Genomic DNA, 27,628 nt, shown 5'->3' with positions numbered 1-27,628 from the left:
AAAAGAAGCAGCAGAACATAAAAAAAAAAAAAAAAAAAAAAAAAACCTGGAGAGAAAATGATGAAAACAAACACAGCAAAAACCATACAATTCTCCCCAAAAAAGAGGAAGTTTATGCTTAGTTTGAGTTGTTTATGGAGAGATCTCAACTTAAGTTGTTTGTACCTTAACATTTATATTTGTTAGAGGAGGCAAGAAGGATAGGCAGGAGGAGAACTTGAGGGGACAGGATAGATGAGATGGAGGAAAGACAGAGAAGAGAGCAACGAAAGAGATATTTTGATTGAGGAAGCCATTATGGGACTAGCATGAAACCTAGCACTAGAGAAATTCCCATGAATCCACAAGGCTGACCCACGGTAATACCCTAAGGAGTAGAGAAGAGGGTACCCGAACTGGCCTTGCCCTGTAGTCAGACTGATGAATATCTTAACTATCACCATAGAATGTTCATCCAGTAACTGATGAAAACAGAGGCAGAGAACCACATTGGAGCACTGAACTGAGCTCCCAAAGTCCAGTTGAAGAGTGGGAGGAGTAAATATATGAGCAAAGAGGTCAAGACCATGATGGGGATACCCGATGAAACAGTTTACCTGAGCTAATGGGAGCTCACTGAACTCCATCCAGACAGAAAAGGAATCAGTATAGGTTTAAACTAGTCCCTCTGAATGTGGGTGACAGTTGTATAACTGGGGCAGAACAGATATATAGAGAGGGCCTTGAACCGTCTCCAAAGCAATGTGCCTTACCCTCTATGTGGAGTGGATAGGAGGTTGGGTGGAGGGGATAGGTGAAGGGAATAGGAGGAGGGGAGGGAGTGGGAACTGGTATTGGTATGTAAAATGAAAAGAGATGGTTTGTTTTCTTTTTTAAAAAAAAGACAAGAAAAAATTTTAAAATTATATTTGTTATGCTTTACAAAATATTATGACATTTCTTATTCTGTGTTTTCAATTCTACCCAATTTAATTCAGAAATATCAGTGAACACCTAGCATATGCTGAGTAGTGTATTTTTATTTATTTATTTATTTATTTATTTATTTATTTATTCATTCATTCATTCAGCAACTATTACATGTCAGATAGAAGGCAGGCCACTACTGTTTATAGATTAATGTATATTTCATATAGGACTTTCACAGTAGTTACAACAAAATGTAATTTATGGTGGTATTGTGAGCATTCATGATTATTTACAGTGTACTTACTCTAAGCCATGTCTGGTTTATACAGATATTGTATGACAGTCTGACTAATATATTATAAGTTGAAAATATCTCATGTTAGCTGGCCATCCCAGGTGGTGAGCCCTTGTCATATGCACACATAAACAAAACTAAATACACTCAGTCAAATATATATGTATATATTTATATGTAAATTTACTAAATTATAGATGTACATTTCTCTATTAATTATTTTTCTATTGCTGCAATAAAACAATGAACAAGGCCATTTATAGAAGAAAGAATTTTATTTGGGCTTAAATTCCAGAGGATTCAAGTCCTATGATGACATGGACAGACAGCATAGCAACAAATCACGGACAAGCAGGAAGACAGAGAGGTATAGTGACTGGGGGTGGGAAGCTGAGAGCTCACATCTTAAAACTCAAGAAAAAAGCAGAGACAGCAACTTTACATGTTGACACGGGAAGAATAACTAAGCTCTCAAAGGTCGTGTCTGGTGAGACACTTAAAACACCAAGGCTCCATCTCTCTAAAAGTCACCATCTGGGGACCAAGTGTTCAGATATATGAGTCAATGGGAGATATCCTCCTTCAAACCACCACAGGTAATAATAACAATTTAAAAGTGATCATACACTTGGGAGGAATGAGTAGAAAGATGGAAGAATGGGAGTTATGGAGTAGCAGTGCTCACACATGAAAATTCAAAATTAAAAAAAAATCTATTAAAATTTAAAAAGTATGGGAGAGCTTTCCATTTTCTGGTGTATTCCTCAATTTCTTTCTTCAAAGACTTAAATTTCTTGTCATATTGGTCTTTCCCTTCTTTGGCTATAATTACTCCAAGATATTTTATGTTATTTGTGGCTATTGTGAAAGGTGATGGTTTCTGATTTTTTCTCAGCCTATTTATCATCTGTAGAAAGGAGGGCTATTGAGTTTTTTTTGAGTTAATCTTGCATCCTGCTACATTACTGAAGGTGTTTATGAATTGTAGAAGTTCCTTGGTAGAATTTTTGGGGTCACTTATATAAACTATCATATCATCACCAAATAGTGAGAGTTTGACTTCTTCTTTTCCAATTCTTATCCCCTTGATCTCCTGTGGTTATCTTATTGTTCTATCTAGAACCTCAAGTACTATATTGAATATATATGGGGAGAGTGGACAACCTTATCTTGTTCCTGATTTTAGTCGGATTGCTTTGAGTTTCTCTCCATTTAGTTTGATGTTGGTTGTTGGCTTGCTGTATATTGCCTTTATTATGTTTAGGTATGTTCTTTGTATCTCCAAGACCATTATCATAAATGGATGTTATGTTTTTTTGAAGACTTTTTCAGCATCTAATGAGATGATCATGTAGGTTATTTTTTCAGTTTGTTGATATGGTGGATTACAATGACAGATTTTCATATGTTGGACCATCCCTGGATCTCTGGGATGAAGTTTACTTAGTCATAGTGGGTTCTTGGATTCGATTTTGCCAGTATTTTATTGAGTATTTTTGCATCAATGTTCATGAGTGAGATTGGTCTGTAATTCTCTTTCTTTGTAATGTCTTTGTGTGGTTTGGATTTGCTCTTGGGTTGGTAGAATTAACATAGTAAAAATGGCAATCTTACTAAAAGCAATCTACAGATTCAATGCAATGCCCATCAATATCCCAGCAAAATTCTTCACAGACCTTGAAAGAATAATCCTCGACTTCATATGGAAAAACAAGAAATACAGAATAGCCAAAACAATCCTAAACAATAAAGAAACTTCTGGAGACATCACAGTCCCTGACTTCTAACTCTACTACAGAGCTACATTACTGAAAACAGCTTGGTATTGGCATAAAAACAGACAGGAGGACCAATGGAACTGAATCAAAGACCCGGATATCAGTACATACACCTATGAACACCTGGTTTTTGACAAAGAAGCAAAAAACATAAAATGGAAAAAATAAAGTATATCTAACAAATGATGCTGGCATAACTATATAGAAACATGCAGAAGAATGAAAATAGATTCATATCTATCACCATGCACAAAACTCAAGTCCAAAAGGATCAAAGACCTCAACATAAAACCCACCACACTGAACCTCATAGAAGAGAAAGTAGGACATACACTTGAATGTATGTGCACAGGAGACCACTTACTAAATATAACCCCAGTAGCACAAGTACTGAGAGCAACAATTAATAAATGGGACCTCCTAAAACTGAGACACTTCGGTAAAGCAAAGGATATGATTAATAAGACAAATTGACAGCCTACAGAATGGGAAAAAGATCTTCACCAAACTCACATTGGACAGAGAGTTGATCTCCAAAATATACAAAGAACTTAAGAAATTTGTCATCAAAAGAACAAATAACTCAATAAAAATGGGATGCAGACCTAAACAGAGAACTCTCAACAAGTGACTCTAAAACAGCTGAAAGACACTTAAGGAAGTGTTCAACATCCTTAGCCACCAGAGAAATGCAAATCAAAACAACCTTGAGATTCCATCTTATACCTGTAAGAATGGCCAAGATCAAAAACACTGATGACAGATTATGCTGGAGAAGATGTGGGGTAAAGGGAACACTCCTCCATTGCTGGTGGGAGTGTAAACTGGTACAGCCCCTTTGGATATCAGTATGGTGATTTCTCAGAAAATTAGAAAACAACCTACCTCAAGCCCAGCAATACCACTTTTGAGTATATACCCATGGGATGCTCAATCATACTACAAGGACATGTGCTCAACTATGTTCATAGTAGCATTATTTGTCATAGCCAGAAACTGGAAACAACCGAAATGCCCTTGAGTGAAGGTGGAGACACACACGAAAAGCTATCTTGGCATTTTTGAAAACTCACACGACATGGGTGATTGTGAAAAGAGTAGTCTTGTGAGAGTCATAACACCAAAACTAGATGGTTGTGGTCAAGTTTTGTAAAGAAGATGAGGAAGAGATGGATTAACTAGACAAAGGTATAGGACTTGATGTCTGACTTGGGATAGATAGGAGAGGAATCAACTACAGGGTGTTTTTGATGGTTGAGTGTGTGAGGAGGTACACTACTGACTACCCTCAGCAGTCTTGTGGGGGGTGGAAGAAGTGTTCTATTGCTCTTCACTGAGAGATCCTGGGAAATGAGGATTTCATAGAAAATCTTTCTCCCATTGCTGGCAATGCCATAGGACAGAAGACAAAGCAAAACAATCTAAATGTTTTAAATTTCTCTGAAGTGTTCGAGTTCAGTAATTACTAGCACAGGCAATATTTTTCATATTGCTTCTATCCTCCCTGAAGATTTACCATCTTTACTCAAGAAAATATGGCTCTGGAGCACAGGATTGCAGCCCCCACATGAGCCAGCAGGTCCATGGCTGCCTTATAGATCAAATTGAGGCCCCACTCAAGAAATTTAAAATCCAGATGCAGAGAGATTGGGGACAGTGCTGTTTATATAGATTTGAACTGTGGGACTGCTTAGATTTAGACACTGAGGACAGCACAGCCTCTTCTGAGTTGGCTGGGTGGGATGAATGGGTGAACAAAACAACTTTACCAACAAAGAAATTGGTAAAGGGACCAGATGCAAGTAAGTTCTTTGCAAAAGCCAGCCCCAGCAACTAGGCCCATTCCATGGTGCTCAGACTTCCCCAGTCCTAAATTACAAAGGCTTCCTGCCACCCTTTCTTGATGGCATTCCTTAAGATGTTTCCTGTGTGTTACTATTATAAATATAACTGCAGCCTGGACATAAAGCTTCCCGTGAGACAGCAAGTAAGAAGGTACAATTACAATATGAAAGGCCAAGATGGACAAAATAACTCAGGATCCACCCTTCCAGAGGGTATTGCTCAGAAAACACATCGTATCCATCAATTCTCTCTGGAAAGACACACAGGAGAATTAGGGCCAAAATGAAGAACACAGTCCTGAACGAGGAATCTGAAAGGATTTTGTGCCCCTGTGTCCCTTCACACCCCACACAACCCATATCCCTGAACTGGTCAGTTAAGTAACCAGAAAAACTTCATTCTTACATATGTGGGTCATACGAGTTTCTATGAATTGCAAATGAAAAAAAACTATCAGCAAGACATTCAGCTTCAACATAAATAATGAATACTTATCTCAGAGGGTTGATGAAACAACTGTGCAAAGTGAGAAATCTTATCAAAGAAAGGATATCTTAGAGATTGATTTTTAAAAGATATCGCGTTTAAGGATGGATTTAGAATGTCTCCCATCTGCAGATTTGATCAAGTCTAGAGTTTCACATACCAAGGAGGACCTTTACGTTACAGGAAAGCATTTGACTTTCCGTCTTAAAATAGCGTAGACAAGGGGGAGGGAAAGAGGAGAAATTTTGTTTCCTTGGCAGGCTTACATGACCAGCTTTGCCCCTAACCTCCATGGTTGTTGCCTGGCACACCATTAAGGATTATTTCTGCCTTCCTCCTCCTTATGGATATTCAAAAATGGGAGCCTTCCCAGCACCCCAAGTTCCTAACTCCCCACCTACATTCCCATCTGTGGGCTCACTGCTAATTTTTTCTTCCTGTCTTAACAACTTTTGTTTTGTATTTAGAAAAGGCCTCTTGCCTGAGGTGTCAATATTTTTGGAATCCTCTGCAAGCGTCCCCGGCCTTGGCAAGTGTGACCATTCTATCCCCACCCGACTGCTGCAGCATTTATACCAAGGGTGGCAGGCAACACATTGTTTGGAGAAAATCCATTTTCTGTGATGTTTCATTGAAAGCATCTTTTGGTGAGAAAAATAAATAGACCTTCCACAAGACTGTATTTAGAAATCATGATGTTTACATAATGAAGGAGCGTTTAACTAGAGAATGGGGGGTTTTAATCTTTCACCTCTCAAACCTGTGACCAATTGAGTTGGTCAGCAGAGCCAGGTTAAGTCCTCCCAGACTCCAAATTGGCTCCATCCTCTCTCTCCTTACCGGCGTAGATTTCTTCTTTTGAAAAATTATGGAAAGAACACCCAGTAATGGGATCTTTGTCAGTTAGACTCCAAATTAATCAAAACTATGAGGCAAACTACTCAATACATGCAGTTAAATGCTCAAATAATGTGGCAGCATTATCATTATTTACCTAGAAGACCATCTCCACATATTTTCAAAATGATGTTCGGTTTTCAGGAGGGCAAGCCACCACAGCACAGAGGATGACACATCGAGAGGAACAGAGGGAGACAGAAAGTGGTAACAGCAAGCCAGACTGCCCAGCTCAGAAGCAAAGCAGGCGATGACCCTGAACATGAGGTGTCTTTATAGAGGTGATCAGCTGCCAGCAATTGAGAAACACACAACACTGTGGTTTGTATTTAAAAAAATACATATTTATATATAAGACTGAGGTGTAGAGATGGATGGAACATGATGAATATAGTCTTGGGACTAGAGTTGGAGATACTTTGAGATTCCAATGCTCAAGAGATCATGAAACATGAAACTATAGAAATACCATGTTTATACACCAGCCCCAACACTAGTCTGAGCATAGAGGCTTCAAATTATTAATTATATTAGTTTCAATAAAGGATGCTTCGGTGACCGAGATCATGCAATAAAACACATACAAGGAAGTAAAGCATGCAGCCCTCTTTGTTTTCATAGATCACATTTCCTCTGAATTTTTCTGACACCAAAATGTCACATACAGGCAGATAATTCTCAGTATGCCATTATAAGGGAGATGCAGGGGATAATGAGAGGTGCAAATAATGCTTTTATTATGTAATTTCAGTAGTTTGCATTTTTATTTTAAGTTCCTTCACTTTGAGATTAAAGTATTATTATTTTTTTTAATTATTATTTATTTATTATGTATACAGTATTCTGGCTGCATGTTTTGCCTGAACACGAGAAAAGGGCACTTGATCTCATAGTAGATGGTTGTAAGCCACCATGTGGTTGCTGGGGATTGAACTCAGGACCTCTGGAAGAGCAGTCAATGTTCTTCACCTCTGAGCTATCTCTCCAGCCCGAGATTAAAGTATTATTGCCACGTCACTCCTTTCCCTTTTGATCCGTCCATATCTTCCCATGTACCACTCCTTGCTATTTTTTAAAGCCAGGGGCTCCTTTTAAATTAATTGTTATTACATGCGTAGATGTATATGTATATACCTATATTTTCCTAAATTTAACCTACTAAGTCTCTATAATGTTCCTTGTATGTATGTTTTTAGGACTATTTGCTACTGGATAACTGATTGGGGCGCTCTTCCCTGGAGAAAACTGTTGCCTATCATTCTTCACGTACTGTTGAGGCCTTGTGGATTTTACCCAGTGCACTTTCGCATGTCTCTTGGTGACTTCATCGTTCAACTCATGCTTGGGAAATCATTGTACGTTTTAAAATCTGTCTTTCAGCTCAGTTCTTACAACTGTCTTGTGTTCTTCTCCTCAAACATAATATGAAATGTTAACACAGCACCCAGAACTTTCTCTGAACTCTACTGAGACTGCATGAAGTGGCGATTTGAGTGAACATTTGAGTGGAGCCTATGTCTGCATGGAATGCAGACATCTCTCTAGTGTTGAAGGGTGGTTGTGTTCTCATATGTCTCCTCAGTGCTTCAGAAAGTTCTTACATCTCTTGTGAATCTCCACAGCTTTGATTAAAAGTATAAGCTACTGCCTTTGGGTCTGCAGATATAAAACATTGAGCTGATTTTTTGCTGAGCCTGTAACAGGCAGTAAATCTTTTATGACATTACGACTTTTTGACATGAGGCAAATACGAGAAAAAAAAAAGAATGTTTTCAACTTGTAAGTATTTTAGATTGTAAGCACATAGGCGTTTCCAAAGGTTGTGTAACAACCTGCTTCCAGTGCTTCATTCATGTTCTTTTTACTTCAGTAAACCTAAAAATTCTACAGTGTATGGTAGAGAGGAACATTATTCAACATGGGAAGATTGACCTGGATATTGACTAGAAAATTCAAAAATGTCTAGATTGAGAGTTTGCAGATTATGGGCAGCCGACTAAAGTGGTAGGTAGCATTCTCTGACAAGAGCAAACCAAGGATGAGATTCGGTGAAAGCTACCTGCCACTCAGATGGAACTGCTGTAGTCTTCTCTGTACTTTCTATACTTTTCTTCTTTCCTTTTCAGATTTCTAGCAGTGTCTACTTCCCAGAACACAGATTCATGGTGAGTGCCCTTCCTTGTATGAGGCTCCTGTTCATTTAAGCTTGCATGGAATGAGATCCCAACTGTGTTTTTCTCTGTTTGGTGACATTAGCCTTTCCAAGAGAGATTTCAGCAGCCAGAAGGTCATCTGTATCTTCAACCCTCCAAACCAATGTGACAGTAAGCATGGCATTCTGTGTTTGCTTTCTTTAGACAGAAACTTTGTCTTATACTTTTTCCTTCTGTTTTCATAAAATAATTCATCCTACACACACACACACACACACACACACACACACACCAGGAATCACAATAACAGAGGGAGTGGTACACTTTTATGAAAAACTTTTTTCATATAATATATCATTTTTATCTATTCAATGTATCCATTCAAGAGCTTTTTTCAATGTCTCTAGGGTTGGAATAGTAAAAAGTTTCCATCACTACACAGCTTATGTACATAAGTGGAGAAAGGAAATGCAAGCACATTAATACATAATATGAAGTCAGAAATAGATTAGCAAAGGCAGAGCTGATGGTATAGCCAGGGAAGACATTTCTAAATCCGTTTGAGAGGATCGAGCAACATAAACACACAGGGAAACAGAAAACACACAAAGCTGCTGGAGAAGGCTGTGGGATTAGAGGGTTGGGTGGTTGAAGTGAGGTGGCCAGGAAGCAGTGAGGTGCTGATGAAATTGAAAAGATAGCCTGCGGGCCAAAGTAGGTAGAAACACACGGGTCATGGGAGGACACTATACCTTTAAATATGGTTCTATGCTAAGGTTCTGGAGATTCCTGGGGGTGGAGGCATGGCTTGGTATGATTTTACATCTCTAAATGATCCTTTGGAGCAGTTGCTGTGTAGCTCCTATATTTAAGAGGGTCAAGCCAAGAAACAGAGAGGCCAGGCAAGGAGCTGGTGAAATAGTCCCGAGAGAAAAGATGGTACTTGGATAAGAATGGTAATAACGGAAGTGACTAAAAGTGGTTTAATTTAGAATATATTTTTAGGCAGGATTTGCTGATGGAAGTGAAAGAGACAAAGTTAGAGTCTAGGGTGACTCCAGCTGGCACATGGCTGTGGTATTTCCTGAAATAGAGAACACGTGGGAGCCAGGGAATCAAGGGTTGCTCCGGATAAATTTGAGATGTCTACCAAGCACCCAAGAAGATGTCAAATAGACGTTTGAATATGCAAGTCTGGAGTGTGAGGCTGACGTTTTAAGTTTGGAGAATATCAACCTATAGATGGAATTAGAAGTCACAGGGATGGAATATTTCAGCCCCAGAATGTTTGAACAGTGTCCAAGAGTTAGAGAATAAGAAGAATAGAGAAAACAAAGCCAAGAAACTGGGATCAGGAGAAGAGCAAAGGCCACCAAAGAACTGTTCACTGACCCAAGTTTTATCATGATGGAATAGGAACCTGTAAACAAACCATGACTCTAAGCCCAGAAATCCATGTCCAGCCTCATTCTTTCTTAGTCCTTTTCCAGGCAATAACTTCCCATGATGGACAGAGATAAATAAGATGGTGTCTGAGTTTACAGCCTATCCATACTTTAAAAGGAAGATATTAAAACATGACGTAATAGCTTTGGGAACAGAAGTGGGAATTAATGAAAGAGAGGGGGAAAAAGATAGTTTTAGCGCATTGGAGATTTTCAGCTGAAAGTGTAAAAGAGAATGAGAGTTTATTAAGTGAAAAAATAATATTCAAGGTAAAAGGGACTTTGCATAGTAGGACAAGATAAGTGCCACCTCCTCCTCTTGTTTTTGTATGCGTGTACTACATGCATGCTTCCAGTCACCTAATCCATTCATTAGTGAATGGAAGATAAAACTGAGCAAGAGGATACATTTTATAAAAGTAAATGATTTACAGCTAAGGACAGTGACATTGACAATGGAGAAAAAAAAAAGCTTATTTCAGTGAGATTTAGATATTTGTTGAGCAGAGAGTTAGTTCCTAGCAGAGGGAGTTGACAATGCTTTGTGTTTTTTTTTTTTTTTTTTTTTTTGGTTTTTTTTTTTTGTGACAGGATTTCTCTGTGGCTTTGGAGCCTATCCTGGAACTAGCTCTGTAGACCAGGCTGGTCTCGAACTCACAGAAATCTGCCTGCCTCTGCCTCCCGAGTGCTGGGATTAAAGGCGTGCGCCACCACCGCCCGGCTGCTTTGTGCTTTTTATCCACCTGGCACCACCTCATTAGAAGCATAGGGAGGGTCAACAGAAGAAAGAAAATTGTTTAAAAAATTGAAGTATATCAAAATTTTCTGGCTTCTCTAGTATTTGCTTACAATCACTTAGTATAGTTTCAATGGAAAACTGTTCAAAGAATTCACCTACTCAATCACAAAACTAAAAATACCATCAAGTCTGATGGTCTTCAACTAAGGAAGGCCCACTTTATAGTGGGATGGACACTACTTGGGAAAAATACTTTTACTTTTGGTTTGACTTGCAACTAGGAGGAAAGAATCTGATGCAAAAAACTTAGGGCGGTTAAGTGAACTAATTCTAAATGACTCAATTTACCTTTTAAAGACAACTAACAGAGACTAAAGATGAAAACATCATTCAATGATTAAGAACTGAAGGATTGTTTTGGGGCAGGGAAAGCACAGAAAATTTAACTCCAGAATTAAGCAAAATCTAGGTACGAAGGCCATTTTCTCTAATATCAGCATAGATTTGCTAGAATCCCAAGTGGTAAAGACTTCAATTTATTTGCATGAATGCAGAGTTCAATAAGAAAAGACTCAAATTCAGTGGGAGTAAAACTGCTTAATGATTTCAAATATTGCTTGTAATGTATTAATATAACAGGTTTGAATATCTATAATGGAGTCTCTTTCATTTGGTTCTTAAGGGTGTTCTTCAAGGCACTAATGCTGAGCGCTAGGTATGTGCTGAAGTACCTAAGAGGAAAGCACTTTAGGTTAAAAGCACTTTCTCTCGCAGCCTCGGGTTAAAAGCTATTTCAGGATTCGGTTAAAGGCATTCTTTAGTCCTCCGCTTCAGCTTAGAAGTGGCTTTGATGAGAAGTGCTTTGAGGCAGGTAAAGGATTTTATAATAAACCATATTAAGAGCCTGGGAGTCATGTGGTTCTGAGGAGCACTGGGGCAGGTGTGTAAGCTGTGCATACGGATTCCTGTTCTCTGTAGGTTGTTCGAAGCAATGTGGCTCACTAGTTATTCTGTGTAAAGAAACAGAAAACCAGTTCCAGCAATGTCACTGGAGAGAAGGGATTATGAGCCCAAATTAGAAGGTCATGGTGCACACATTTCTGAAAACAAGTTGTCTTTTTGGGATTTCTAGCCAAATACTGTCTGTTTCTTATTGTTTCAGCTATTATAGCAGAAAGGGACAATTGAAAGAGATTCCTATTTTTTATTTTATTTTATTTTTTTTAGTTTTTCGAGACAGGGTTTCTCTGTAGCTTTGGAGCCTGTCCTGGCACTAGCTCTCGTAGACCAGGCTGGCCTTGAACTCACAGAGATCCGCCTGCCTCTGCCTCCTGAGTGCTGGGATTAAAGGCGTGCGCCACCACCGCCCAGCTGAAAGACATTTGTAAAACACCTTATTTTGCCCAAAATTTACCCACAAAATTGAATGACTGGGCATCCCATTGTGAGAGGCCATTTTGTACCTCGCACGTTTTCTAGGTCAAGGCTGCTCTACAGACCTAGTGATTACCCAGGCAACGGAACTTCTTATTGGGATATGAAGGGACTATAGAGATGAGATGGACAATTCAGTTGGAAGTGTCTACTGAACACAGAATGACAGCAGAATGAAGTCTACCATCTTTTATGCTTTCCTGTACGTGTTGATATTAGCTCAAGAACTGATGTCAATGAGAGTTCTAAGAAAGGACAAAAGGTACACGTACAACAGCTATAGCCTGGGGCTAGGAATGAATTTCTGTTAAGAAAAGAGCTTAGACACAAAGAAATTGAACAATTTCGCACCTTGTGAGATTCAAAGGCTCAGAGTGATGCTATAGGCCTTTGAAAACCATCTGCACATGCACATGGGGAAAAGCAAAGCGCCATCTTGTAGTCTCTGTTCTACCCAGGCTCAAAGGCAGGGTTGAGCATGTGTGGGCACTGGGGCGTTTCTGCAATCTTAGTCACCCTAGGCGGGGAAACCCATAACTCTCAAGGTTGCCGTTTGCCCAGTTGCTGTGATATTCTTTCTTAGGGCAGTCTATAGACAACAATGTCTAAAAGAGGAAGAAAAAAAGAACAGGAGGGCCATTTGACAGTCCTCATTCTAGGCCATGTACTCTAGTAACTACTCCCGGGAACTAGGAAGTTGTGTTCCTGGAGAGAGCCATTCACACTTTCTGTTAGGATTTTATGAGAATCAAGTAAGACTAGATCACAACACTTAATGTGAACAGTTAGTTCAGCAATATCTCTTTCCAAAGTCTTTCCATCAACCTTCTAGTGGAGATGGTTGTGTTGTCTACACTCACGAAATTGCTGAGTTAGAATATTGCTCTGCAGCAGTGCTAAAAAGGCTGACCTTACAGAAGAGAGGCACAACATATTCATCTTTGTGACCCAGGGTTTACATATTGTTTGGCACAGGGTAGATTAATAAATGTTTTAAAGTAAATAAAAGGCAAAAAAATCATCCAGGAGAAAAACTTTACATATAAACTTTTCATAGAAATGTATTTAGCTTACAGTAGTCCAAAACAACTACACCAAATCATTGTTATCATCAAATTCTCAGCATTTTATCCCAACCAGTCATTGTGTCTCCAGGCTATCCTAAAGTAGCATAAGTCAAATGTCTTGTCCCCAGTCCAAACGGTTTAACTCAGAGACTCAGACTAAAGACCAAAGAAAAAGGGAAACATTAATCCACACTTTCCATTTGTAATTTTCCCCAAATTTGTGACTTGAATGTTCCTTAAAGCATCTGGCATTTGATATATTACACCATATTTCTGAACATATATCTTCTTCACTCATATTTGGGGAGCTTTATGGAAGTGTGCACCCCCTAGTAACACAAGATTTCAATGTATATATCTCAGGAGGCAATATAAATAGCAATCAAAACTAAAACAGAAGGAAACTTAAGCCCATCCCCTGATTCAGCACACAGCTAGTTACACAGAATGTTTCAGATGCTGCCTTTATTAGTGGAATGTCACAAAATTGTACCAAAATCAATCACTTTTGACAAATTCAGAGTGTATTCTCCCTAATCAGGAGAATGCTGTACACTGGCAAGATGAGACTTAGAAATAGAGCATAAAATTAGTAGTCGGTGTTTGTTACAGTAATTGCTCTTTATAAAATGCCAACAACCCTAAGAGGTATTATTTGCAATGTGTGAAGACAGATAATTTCATCACCTTGCCCAAATTTACAAAACATGTAAGCAGTAAAGACAAAACTAGACTTCAGATCTATTTTAAAATTCAGCAGTCTTGATGGTTCAAGGCGCACTGCTTTCCTCGATAAAAACAACACTGAACGAAACAGCAACAACAAAATAGGGTTTTCCTCTGACTAGCGTAGCAAGAGTCTTGGCTAACCTGTCTTTTACCATTACCTAAGCACCCCATCAGTTCCCACACTCAATGAAGGAAATCAACGTCCAAATATGTAATTATTTCAAGTGTGCCTAATACTGCAAAACTAAATATGGCTTTTGTGTTTATCACTTTCTGTCAAGAAAGAGTCATATTTCCTTAGATGTCCTTGGGATCTGGGGTTCCAGTCTGGTTATAATGGGAACGAGGCTCAGACCTTTTCCAGCAGAGACTATTCACAGCCTTTAGAGGCTATGCCTGATTAACTAGTACAGATACTTAATTTCAGGTTTCAGATGAGTGACAAAGGTCTGTACACGAACCTGAAGGTCAGTGGTCATGTCTATAGTAGGTTCTTAGAGAGTCTTAGCTGGTCCACCAGGAAGTAGCCTCAGACAGAGGCTTTTTGATAAAGTTCACATTGTAGCTGATGATCGTGGGTATAGATAGATGTCTTTGGCTATAACAGCGAAAGTCTTTCCACTAAGACTTTACCTTGAAATTCTTATTCCAGCCATAGAATTCCCCCAGGCAATGTATCTTGTGTTCCAAAACCGAATTATGTTGCCCTGAACCAAGTAAGTCTGTGTGGTCTGTGTTTATCACCACTGGCTTGTGTCCTTTCACCCTCCCCTGGGGCAAAGGCACATTTCCTCCTGTGGAATTCTTATCTGCAAGCAGGAATTTTTCAACTCTCACACTAAATAGTCACGTTGGTGATACTTTCCACATGTCACCGTGGCATCTTGAGTTTAATTCCACCAACCTCATTACAGACACCCCCCCCCCCCCCCCATTTATGTGCCTATGCTTAACGCTGCATTACAAACCAAGATGTTTTCCCCATACTGTTCACTCAACCTATAAGCATCTCACTGCATATCCATGACTGGGTTTGAACACAATACATTAGCCAGGCCAGCCTCAAATTTGGAGATAAGCCTGTGTCTGCCTCCCAAGTGCTGTGCTGAGGTGAAAGGCTTGCCAAGTCTGGAAGTATGTTTGATGCAAGGTTTAACATGCTCAATTTTCTAATATATTTTTGACTTTATCAACTGATAATTATGTGAACAGATTCATAACCAAAATAGGCTCTGTTCTTTGGACATGTTATTCATCTTTAAAACAACATTAAATGAGGTCCTGTCAAACGCTGTACATAATATTGAATAGCGCATGCCAATTAGTTTTTAAGATAAAAAAATTGAAGCACGCTTAGAGTCTCAGTGTGTTTGACATGTAGAAGTACACAGTGTTCTACTCTTCACAAGACAATGCATGATGGAGTTCAGGGGCAATGGCTTTTCTGACACTTAGCTTATTTGTAACCTCAAGATATTAAGATATGCTCTGGACATTACTTTCAGACCATCTACTTTTTTATTTCCCAGCCTCTAGTCATGTGATAGATTCCTTCCTTGGGAGGTTAACTAAGGCCAGGCCTCTTCCCACTCTATCTTTTCTTTTGCTTGTACGAATTTGAGTTATAAGTTCAAAGGGACATGTTGGAAGTGATATATTCTAGTTAACGGCCTTCACATGTGTTTAACTTGGATGACATCTCGAAAATTTCCTTCCTGTCTAATGTGGCTAGATAAGTATATCATTGAAGTATTGGTGCTCGACAACCATTGAAAGAGATTGGAATTTGTCTTTCGCTCTCTTTTAAGGGCATCATGTCCTATGGAAACATCAGTCCTGGTGGCTTGTGATGGTCTTCAGAAACCATCTGCCTAATAAAAGCCCAGTCCAACAGTTGTGTGCATTTCGGGAAAGTGTCAAGCTGGGTAATTTTATAATTTTTGTCCAGATGTGGAGATTATAATTTGGGCAAAATTCAAGAAGTAAATAGTATCAAGATAATACTTCTGAACAAAGTTTAAGAATTAAACATATAGCAGATTTTCTTACACATATTGATCAAAACACACCACCAAGAAAACAGGATGTGACCTGCCAGCTAAAAAAGGTACTGAGCCATATGACAAACATAGATAAGAACAATGGGTTAATATAAGCTACAAGAGCTAATAAGTATCCCAAGCTAATAGGCCAATCAGCTTTATAACTTATAGAGATCTCTGTGTGATTTTCTTTGGGGCTTGCTGGCTGTGGGGTACCAGATGGGACAAAAACCCTAACAAGCCAGCCCTCTTGTTACAGATCAAAACATTCATGATTTGTTTTATTTCCTAAATTAGGAGATTTTTTTATATTTGGTTTTCTTGCATGTATGAATGAATGTATAATTTTCTACTAAAGTTGCCTAATATATTTGAAACTCTTGTTTAAAACCAGGCAAATAATTCCTGAGATATTGGGAATATGTTAATGGGCACAGTGATTTAGATTTTATCTCAAAATAGTAAAGTGAGGCGGTATATGTTATTCAGCTTTACAGCTCCTCAGCAGACCCAAATGCTTTCTCAGTTAGCTCTATGAAGTGTGTGTAACATTTTTAATGGGATATCAAAGGTAAGATAGCAGAGATATTTAAAGATAGAACATAATTAGGGCAGAGAATTGTAAAGAAAAGGCCTGGACTCTTGGAAAAAAACATGTTATAGAAGGCATGTATTATAAACAGATATTTCTTATAAACTTTAAATACTTCTGAATTCTTTTCTTTACTGGGTCTTTTCTCCAGCTACTATTAAATTGTGAAAATATATTTAATAGAACTTGCTTCATGTAAGGTATGGCTAATTTTAGGAGGAAGAAAACGTTTCCCTATTCCTCTTCTACATACTTCTCTTTCTCTTGTCTGAGAAGAAAAATATTTAGGTCATGTTTTTAAATAGTGAAAACAATAATAACATTTCCCAGGGAAATAAGGAAGTGAAGATGAGGTTTTGTTTAACTTATCTGTGATAAGACCCTTTGGGTCTCTGGCTTTAATGAGTTAAAGCGAGAGATATACATGACACTTCAACCCTTCTATTATGACAGTTTATGCTTCCTATATAGGTTATTTAACTCCAATGACTGGGAAATAGACCCAATTACCACCTTCTGGAATGCTACTTAAGTTAAACGTTCCCTGCAGATTAGAAATCTACTATCCAAAATATAACTCGGTTTCTTCTTTAAGCTCCTGAATATTTTTGGGCAATTTAAAGTGTAGACCAAGATTGCTTGAGAGTAACTATGCTAGGAAAATGAAAGAAAAAAAAATTTCCCACAGTACTGGAGCCTGTTTCTAAGAGTTCGTACGTCCTGTGCCGATGTACATTTTAATCATGCTCTCTTTCAGCTGTTATCAATTTAAAACCAATGAAACTCCCACACTGAGTCCATTTGAGCAGTCAATTTTAATATCTCCAGGCATCTGTAGTTATTCTGAATGGGCTGCAAAAGCAGGGCTAACAAGTTAAGCTCTAACCATAAGTCGGCACAGGCTGGTAAGGCATACATCAAGCACAGACAGCTAGTCAATACTCCAGTGTGAAAAACCAGCTAGCCACTTTAAGACGAGCAATATATTCGTAATATGTTCAGCAGTCTGTTTTGCATTTCTTTCTTGATGGCTACGAGTTCTACTCGTAGTCGTCAACAGGGTGACTCTCAAGCACCCTAAGAAATGCATTTAAGGGAAAGGCGGTTACTTCTATGATCTGCATGCAATGTCTTTAAGAATGAGAATGGAGAGTAAGGGAAGGTGCCTTTTTGGGACTAAATATCTAGAAAGTGTCTTCAATGGACACTTTTTATAAGAAAATAGCCATATGTTCTGGATCTCTGAGCACGGACCCTACTTCAAATATTATGTCACCGTCAGGCCATGTGTCTCAATGTTGTGTTTGGAAAACATGGCTGCCAGAAATACCTCGTCCCCTCCCAGGAGTGGCTGCAAGGCGGGATCTGCCTCCTGCAGACAGAAGACGACATTGAAGGAGGAGTATTCCAAGGAGATCAAGGCAGTCACCACTTCCATCAAACCCTTTCTAACTTTGGGCCATGGAGCCCTGGGGGAGGGAGTGCAGGGTGTTTATGACATTTAGCCGCTTTCCCAGAACTCTTTTATGTACTTTTATCTTCAAAAAGAAAGAACATATTAAAGCGACATAACTGAGGAGGAGCAATACTACATAAAGTTTATGTTTTCCGATCTGTTGCCCCAGAAAATGCTTTGATAGAACACACTTGGAGCAACACAGATCATTTCAAAGAATATCTGAGCGACAGACCTCTTCATATTGCAGTTTGCCTGGCACGGAGAGACAGCTAATTGTGATTAGTCAAATTCTGATCAAACATATTCCTTCCTGCCCCAGACGAAAGTAAAACTGCAGGCAAAGAACGCTTGCAATTGGAACTGTTTTCCTAATGAATGCAGTTTATATGGGGCTGGCTGACGTGTTTTCTTTTTAAGGCTGGTTCACAGCATCTTGCCCAGACTGGCCTTGAGTACCTGGGCTGACATGAGCCTCCCATATCAGCTCCCAGAGGATCAGGGACTCAGAGCAAGCACCACTACACCTGGCTTGAGGATGGTTAATTTTAAATCATTAATCAGGTAGGGCAATAAAACAAAAAGGAAGTTACTTTATTTAGAAAAATAATATACTGATGTCATTTCTCTATTTTGTTTTGTAAATTTATGGGGTATTGGCGACTGATTATAGATAGGGCGATTTATTATAGATATGAATTTGGGGGTGTTTATAAAGCCAAACTGTCAGTGATGGTAAAAGATACTGAGGACACTCCCTTCATCTTAGGATATGTCAAGATGAAATGTTGACATCAATACTTCCTTGTTTGTAACAGCCTAGCACATCTGCTGAGCATTGTCCCTGATGAGATGCTTGCTGAGAGAGCTCCTGTGTGTGGTGATTTTTAGAGACACACTCAGCCTACACATAGTATAGAATCTTAAATCTTACTTACATCACGCAGAAAGACAGGGTAGAGCCAGTTCTCAGATACATGGTCAATCCATCTGTCTGGCTGCATATAAAACATTTCTTTATGTATTTGTTCCTTCTCTAGATCAGGATGAAATTACACTCCAATCTCCTGGAATTAGCTACTTCAAAACAAAATGAAATCAGCAACTAATACTTTGTAGGGGGAGTAGGATTATAAAAATTAGAGGACGAAAAACTCAGTATCTAAAACTGGCTGTGGAGTTGTTCACAGGTTCACAGAGGCCACAGGAAGGGGGCTCTGAACATTGACAAAGGGCACATGTCTTTTCAGAGAGCAAAGATTTAGGATATGATGAGAGACATGAAATATTCATTAACTTCTTGTTTATAGCGCAGAAGACGTCTGGCACCTAAAAGAAATAATATATCAGTCTGACTTTTGGTTATCTGCAGCTAGTCAAGAACATGGTTTGAGCCAGGTGGTGGTGGCACACGCCTTTAATTCCAGCACTTGCGAGGCAGAGGCAGGCAGATCTCTGTGAGTTTGATGCCAGCCTGGTCTACAAGAGTGAGTTCCAGTACAGGCGCCAAAGCTACAGAATAAATCTCTCTAAAAAAACCAAATCAAACCAAAACAATCGAACAAAAAAAGAACATGCTTTGGAGAGTGTTATACAATAATTTGTACAAAGATGGCTTGTTTTAATTATAAACATGTATATACAGACATATACACATACACGTTTTGAGTTACTGTACAGTGTATATGCTTAAAACATGGTATACATTCACAGGATGAAGCCAAGCACAACATAACTTACAACTGCTTCCCTTTTCTGGTCCTCATCTTCAACTTGTTCTATTTTTAAATTTATTTATTTTGATTTTATGTTTATGGGTGTTGTGCTTACATGTATGTCTGTGCATCACAAGGGTGCAGTTCCTTCAGAGACCACAAGGTGTCAGATTACCTAGAACAGCAGTTACAGGTGGTTGTAAGCCACCATGTGGGTGCTTGAGATTAAACTTAAGCCTCTCATAAGAATACCCAGTGATCCTAACCACTGAGTTTAGCCTCTCTACTCCTCACTTCACAGAAACCTGATAGTCTTCCTGATGGAAGATTCAAATACACTATTCTAATTGGTACTCGAAGTCTATTAGCCATAAAGAGTATGTGTCAAAATTTCAGATATAGGATGAGTGTGTTCTGTCTGAGCATGGGGCTTGGAAATCATTAACTACAAAGCAAATGCTACTTTTCTCTAACATTTTCAATCCATTTTTGGTCAAGCCCATTTATGTAGGGCAAGCCCATGGATCTGGGGGGAAGATTATACATACATACATCTTATATTCTCCAATAATATTACATTCTGACTAATATCTGTAAGAAAAGTCTCTCCCCATGAGAAAATAAATCCTTAAACCACAAGCAAACCAATTTGTTAAACTGGCTCATCATTTTTCTCTTCCCTAACTAGGAATTTCCCTTTCTGGATCTCATTTTCTTTCATTGTCCCAAAGTTGATATGTTTTTAATATCCCATAAGACCTGATCATTTCTTCCCAGGCTAACAGGCTGTTAAAAGACATAGGCTACCCAGGTGCATGATTTCCACCATTTCTCCGTTTCTCATGGTGACCCAAATTTTATTACTGAATAAAAGCTAGCTATGTGGTACTCTGTTAAACATACATTTACTCCTAAGAGCCTTTAAATAACAGGAACCGCCCAGGACCTATTAATGCAAAGGAACCAGGAAGCTTGTAGGCCAAGATAAAGAAGCTTAAGGTTGGCTATTAATTTTGGCTAATATTAAATCATGACACAGCTCACATGTAAGGATCACAGTTCAATAATGAGCCATAAAGAAGTTCGAAGAAAAGAAGATTTGTAAGATTTTTTTAAGCACATTAGTATATATTGGAGAAGCTGTGAGAGTGCCTCATGCCCAAGTAATGCCAGACCCACGCCCGAGTGTATAAATCCAAACACAATTATTCTCAGCCTCACAGTGAGAGGTGGCAAAGTTGAGCATGACTATACTAAAAACTGCATCGCAGTGATGCTCAGACAGAGGTTTCCTTCTGGAATTCACAGTGGGCTAATAAGATTATTCTGTCATCTTAAGTTCTACCAAATTATTCAAAAATACTTTTCTTTTCTTTTCTTTCTTTTTCTTTTTTTTTTTTTTTTTTTTTTTTTTTTTTTTTTTTTTTTTTTTTTTGGTTTTTCGAGACAGAGTTCCTCTGTGGTTTTGGAGCCTGTCCTGGAACTAGCTCTTGTAGACCAGGCTGGTCTCGAACTCACAGAGATCCACCTGCCTCTGCCTCCCGAGTGCTGGGATTAAAGGCGTGCTCCACCAGTATTCATAAACACAACTGGGAAACATAAGACTGACTTGTATTTGTCTTAGGAATGGTGACTATTTCTTTATTTCTCAATATAGCTGATTTTTTTTTTTTTTACAAAAGTACTGTGACTTTTCAAAGACATTTTCTTCTTTGACAGAAATTTTTAAACAATTCGTTTTGCTTGTGTAGGGGGTGATTACTTAAATGCCCCTGCAGTTAGCTGACATGATCAAGTGAATATAGCTGGGAAAAACTAGCTAATGCCAGCTTACAAATGAAGATTCTAAACTAACAAATAAAAGATTACAAACTAAAGAGAATCAGAAGGATAAGACCAAGTTCTCAGCTCACTTTTTTTTGAAACCAGTGTGTTCAGTGTCCTTGCCTTTTTAAGGGATTTGCCAGACATTTGAGCAAAATAATTGATTTGTCAAAAATACAATGAAATAAGTAAACTGAAAGACTCAAGTGAAAGATTCCAAGATTGAAAGATAGTAGTTTAAAATAAAAAATTAAACTTCCAAAGTAACAAAAAATTCTAAGTTATGTCTTAAAGAAAAGCCATACATACATACGTAGTTTTAACTCAGTGAAAAGGAACATACTGAGTGTTAATGCTGTTACTGACTGTGGCTAAGTGAGTGCCAAGTTTACTCGCATGACGTGGAAGAGAATGAGGTATGCAAAAGGCACAGAGAAAAAGAAAGAAATCCAGATAAAGAATTATTGATACTCTTATTAAGACTGAGGAATAATATTGAGAATTCTTTCAGGCTAGGAGAAAAATTAATATTGGAAAAGCAATTCATTCTGGTGATCTAACAGTGAGACAAGAACTCAAAAGAGGAACAGGACACACATGGGAGGAATGTGTCAACACCCAAACAAAAGGAAGATCATTTTAGAGTTGAAAGGAATCAGTATCCTTGGGATTAAGTGCTAAGCAGAATAAATTAGACAAGTATTGTCAACTATATACATTATCTTGTTTATGAAACTTAAACACAAAGTACCAAACCATTTTAATTTGAAGGAGAGAAAAAAGCAACCCTTACTGTATAAAAGGTGAATTATAAGAATGGAGCATTTAATTCTGTCTTGTAGAAGTAGTGGAATTTTATATCCAACTGAACCACTAGTACAGTATGTGGGCATTTGCTGGGGAATAGTACGTAGTAATAAATTGCTTTTGTACCATGGACAAGGCAATGGGTTTGATCCCTACCAACACACACACACACACACACACGCATGCACGCACGCACGCATGCAACCAAACCAAACAAACAAATACAAAACCTTGCCCTAGTTGGGCTGATGGAAGTTTTAGGACTTCTAAAACAAACACACAATCAAACAAGCCCCCTAAATGGTAGCTATATTGAAAGTGTTTTCTAAATGAGTTAATGATTTTTGTCTCAAAGTAACAAAAGGGACTAGAATAAGAAGGAGTAATCATGAGGTTTCCAGAAAGCAAATACAACTCAGAACACTTAGAGAAAAATCAGAACGTAATAAGTCAACATTTCCAGCTGAGGTTTCCTTATGACTTTAGAAGATAACCAGAGAGAAAAGCAGGGGGTAGAAGAGCAGAAGAGAAAGACAGGAGAAGAAGTAGTTGATAGCCCAAAAGCCAAGGTAGAGAGACAGAAAAACAACAACAACATCAAAACCAGAGAAGGGGCTGCACAGGAAAATCACAATAAAAAATTCTGATGGATTTTAACTGGTGAAACAACCTTGGGAAACAAGAATAGTAACATTATCCCTTGTGGGACTAATCAGCCCATGGAGTTTATAAAGAACTTTAAGAATAATAAAGCAACACACCACAGCCTTAAAGATACAGAATATACAGACAGACTGATCAACATTAAAGATGCAAAAGATATTGGCAAACTAGTCTGCATCCACACAACAATCACACAGATCAGAAACTCGTCTCCTGAAGGCTTGTGAATAGAAACCAACATGGCGTCCCCTTAAGAGCAAAGTGGGAAGGGAGCTAGAAACATTGCTTAATAACACACACTTTGAGTTTCCTCTGTTATCTTTACATCTTTAAATAGATTCATATACTAATGATTAAATATAGAAGCCATATGGTATTGATTTTACTTGGGTTCTATATATAGTAAGAGAATAAAACAATTTTCTATGACACAGCTCTTTTGTTTTTATACCAGGAAGCCTTGGTTGTTCCTAAACAACAAAAGCCCAAACACCAAACAATTGTTACCTTTTCCAAAAGCTGTAAACCCAAATAATTCCTATGTATGAACATCAATGCTATTGTTTGAAAGATTACAACAGAGAAACTTGGATAAAACTAAAGAGCTAGTAAATTCCATAAATGAGTTGTAGTTATGAAGAAACACACCCACTCCCCTAAAATGCCCCTATTTGCTCACAATCTATATATAAATCTGATTCAAACTGTGGGTCCAGCGAGCAGCTCACTCTAATAAACTCATACATCTGAAAAGGGCCCCTTCCTCCCTTAGGCAATGCAAATCCATTTGAACAATTTCAGAGGTTATCTTGTGACTTGCCATTTTTATTATATTTGGTATCGCTGTATTTTTCTCAATAGCTATATTTAAAAAATTATAAAATTCCTCCCCATCAAGTGACTTTCTGGATCTAGATTTTAACCTCTGCAGTCAAGTCTTACCAGGACCCCATGGCTCAAAAGCATAGGTTTTGCCTACAGGGCTGTGACTACGTGTACTTTGTGGACAGCACACGGAGTGTCACAGTCTATAAGGTACTGGCTTCTGTCCTCTCAGTGGGGTTCAGTGAGGACTGGCTAAGGCCAGAGCTCGGTCCCCTCTACCTTTGGAAACAAGTACATTAGAGAACAAACACTGGAAAATATTCAGGGCCTTAGCAAATCAACCCCGGGTCTGGAAGGTCATTTAAAGAAAGTGATGCAAATGCTCCATTTAGAAACAGCACCGATTCGTTTATAGAGAACACTAGCACTCTTTCTAAATACTCGTCCTCTTGAAAGAGGTTTTCTTTCTTTTCTTCTTCTTCTTTTTCTGGTGAAATTAACAGTGTAACTATTCATCATTTATTTTTATGTAACGTTTCTTAACTGATTAAAATTTTGATTTTTTTTACTTTCTCCCCTGACTCTGTCTTAACTATGAAAATTGTGCTGAAGTGTTGAATTTGACTAGCCAGATGCTTTTAAAAATTGGTTTAATGCCATTTATCTTGCTGGAAAAAAAATCTCAGTGAAAGCCTTGAGAAAAGTTCATAGATAAAATTGAAACAAGCCAGGAAGTGACTACATTTGCATAACTTGATCTGTATTTGGAAAAAAAGATGCCGCTGAAGACAACAATGGAAGCTTATCAAATCAGAATTACACATAGATTTTCCATAGCTCTGCTAATGAATACTGACTCATCGGTGAGCTATGGGGAAACCTCAACAGAGCTCTAGTTAGGAAAGCAGGCAGACATCAGTCAAAGAGCATTAGCTTTGGCTCCGAGGCTGCCTTCTCAGGCCATTCTAGAGGGTGCTGGTGAGGCCAGTTTGCTCACCTGATTGGAGCCAGATCCTACCGCTGAACCAAGAAGCTGTTCATTTCACTGCACACACACACACACACACACACACACACACACACACACACACACACTTAAGCTTATGGAAAAGTTGGCATTGTGTGAGCTGCTAATGAATTGTCTCTATCTCTTCAGTAGACAGATAACTTACACCTGAATCTTTCTCAAGTTGGGCCATCTAAAGGATGATTCCAAAGGTAGAAGTGACTGAAGGTTACTGGATGAGGTTGACTTGGCAGTGTGTCGAATGCCCTCCCGAATGTAACACATGGGGAAGCTGAGGTTCAGGAAAATCACTTCACGTTGTCAACAGAGTTAACTGGTAGATCCAGAGCCTGAATTCCGATTATTGTCATGCACGGAACTGTCTTTCCAATCTCACGGCTAGCATAGTTGAGGATTATTTTTCTACCTGAGATATATTTGCAGGGGGAATCTCCTTATTTTGCTTCATGCTGAACTGTCATCCTTTAGGCGTCTCTGGCTTTTTTCCTAGCATTCTCTAAGACTCTGGTTTCAATGACTAGATACCACTATTGAAATCAGGACCCATTTGACAGTGAAAAAGGCTACTGATAATAAGTAGACTGGAAAAAGAGATGTAAACAGTACAGGCCCATGGGAAAACACACTGTCACCCTCGTGGGGCATCTCCCAGAACAACACTTCTCTGCTCCTGGTACAGAGGACAGGTCCTTTGAGGCCAACTCTGGCTATTTCTTTTCTCTATAATCTCATACCACCAACTTTATTTACTCAAGGGTCATTTTTCTGGACAACTATATTTTCTTCCATTACAGAGCAAGCCACAAAAACGATGCTGTCCCGTACCTTTAATGAGACCCTTTTCTTGCAAAGTTTTCAGAGAAGGTCTTCGGGAGATGAACTTCTTCAGTCTGCTCTTCACACGGTTCTTATCACTTGTATCAGATGCACTGTGATGCAGCCGGAACACTGAGGAATGAAAACAGTGTCAGGGTTTTGGTTTGTTTTTGCTTTTTTTGTACATTTTTATTCGTGATTATTACTTTGGATAAAAACAAACGTGAGGCAAGTTACAGAATGACCACGTGGAGGGCTACCAGGACCCCTCTGTCTAGCTAGGGCAGAGGAATAAAATTTGTCTACTCGGAAGCACTGTGCTATTGTATCCAACGTGCAAAGCGAAGAGGGCTAGCTAACTCATTTCTATTTCCTTTCCCTTATGTTTAATATAGAAACCTTCCTCTAGATAATGCCTTTTCCTTGCATCTAAAAAAAAAAAAGTTACAGTTAGACAAATAACCTATTGGAGGAGCGCATTAGCTCTGCTAATTTCAAGTAATATTGATTACATACTAGATCTCCCTACATAAGGCTTTGTTTTGAAAGGTTTACATACACACATGATTTTGCTACTCTTCTTTTTTTATACCAACTCACGGGATTTCTTTCCCTGGGATGCAGCCACTTCTTACTCAAATTTATAAAATTTGCCTCCGAATTTTCCACATTGCTCTGACTCCTCTGCCCTCAGATCTTCGTTCTATTTCCAGTCAAGCATGTGTTACACTCAGTCCTGAACCAAAGTCTGCTGATCGTCACACTCGATGCTGAGTTAGGGGAATTCAATGACAAAAGTAGCAAATGTAATAGACTCTGGGCTTTTGGAGAGCCTATGGTCCAGCCATATTCACAGGCTGTTATTATTAATTACCGATGGCAATTTGATATGTCTGTGAGATAAGATAAATTCTATATCTGTCTCTACTATTTTAACCCAATTATCGACAAAAATGTGTAGTCTGTTTTTAAAATCTGCCTTGTTCAGACAGTAAAAACAAAATCTGTAATCAGACATGAAAGAGTATGTCTGCATCCTCCTTCCTCCAGCTTGGATCCCAGGCAGGAACAAACTTCAGTTGACAAGGCTAGAAGTCAAGATGAAGCACCCAACAGAAGCAGGTGGACATCCTGCCTACCTGGTAGCTGTGGAGAATGATGGCATTTTATTTTTAAATTAAGTTTCAAAAATTGGTTGGGATCTGAGACATTGTGCTATATAGAACTGAGAACAGTACTTATCATAGAAAAGGACCACAATACGTAATTTTACCCGAAATTAATTGTTTTCAGCTATCTCTGTTTTAGGCCAGATGACTTGTAGCTATAGGGACTTTTTACATAATCTACACAGGTTGCCAGCTGCACCTCATTGGACGTGACAATCAAAACCACATCTAGTCATAGCCAAATGTACCTTGGAGGGAGGCACAATTGTCCGTGCTTAAGAATTATCGCTTAAACGATTTGGGGCATTAATATGGCACAATTAAACCCTCCTTTCTGGGTGGTAGAAGCTTCATCAGCACACCGAGAGAACAGCTTACATTCTGGCCTAGGCATTGCAAAGGACCTCAGTGGTATATGAATAAGAATAGTTAATACCTAGTTAATACTACAGAATTGGAAAGAATGATGGAGTATTGCCACAATATTAACTACTATAAATAATTAAATATATATATTTATTATACTATACTGTAATCAATGGTTCCAGGTCTGCATTCCTGTGTGAGGCTAAAGAACACTTAGTGTCCTTCAAAGACACATGTCTTGGAGAGATTTCATTCGATTTCACATAACTGGTAATTGTATGGAACAACTAGTTTAAGTTTTTCCAGGTTGCCAAAGATTCTGTATTTCACTGCTTTTCTCGCCTCAAACCCCTGCAATTCCCATGCCAGGGTGTCAAAAACCATAAGACCAGGCAGTGTAGTTTTTGTCTGCCATTACAGAGCTCATAAACATTTGTGACTAAAAAGTACTTTGCAAATTAACACACACACACACACACACACACCTCTACAAATGTTACATTATGAAAATAATTATGTAGTGAGTTATATCTTTCTGGAACCCCCTAG

The 27,628-nt window shown here is 38.6% G+C and overlaps 1 protein-coding gene across 1 annotated transcript in view; it reads right to left on the bottom strand.

Annotated features, from left to right (window-relative positions):
- LOC121433225 (rho GTPase-activating protein 15) overlaps positions 1-27,628 on the bottom strand; it is a 565,350-nt gene that overhangs the window by 222,883 nt on the left and 314,839 nt on the right. Inside the window, exon 8 of the mRNA XM_041631578.1 lies at positions 25,554-25,676. Within this exon, the coding sequence (XP_041487512.1) occupies positions 25,554-25,676 (123 nt within the window). The remainder of the gene's footprint in view (positions 1-25,553; positions 25,677-27,628) is intronic.

The sequence above is a fragment of the Microtus oregoni genome, unplaced genomic scaffold (genome assembly GCF_018167655.1).
Source record: "Microtus oregoni isolate MIOR12 unplaced genomic scaffold, Mior012 000037F_ref0000500, whole genome shotgun sequence".
Classification (NCBI taxonomy): Eukaryota; Metazoa; Chordata; class Mammalia; order Rodentia; family Cricetidae; genus Microtus; species Microtus oregoni.
Note: the sequence above shows the minus strand (reverse complement) of the source record. Positions and strands in the feature narration are given on the sequence as shown.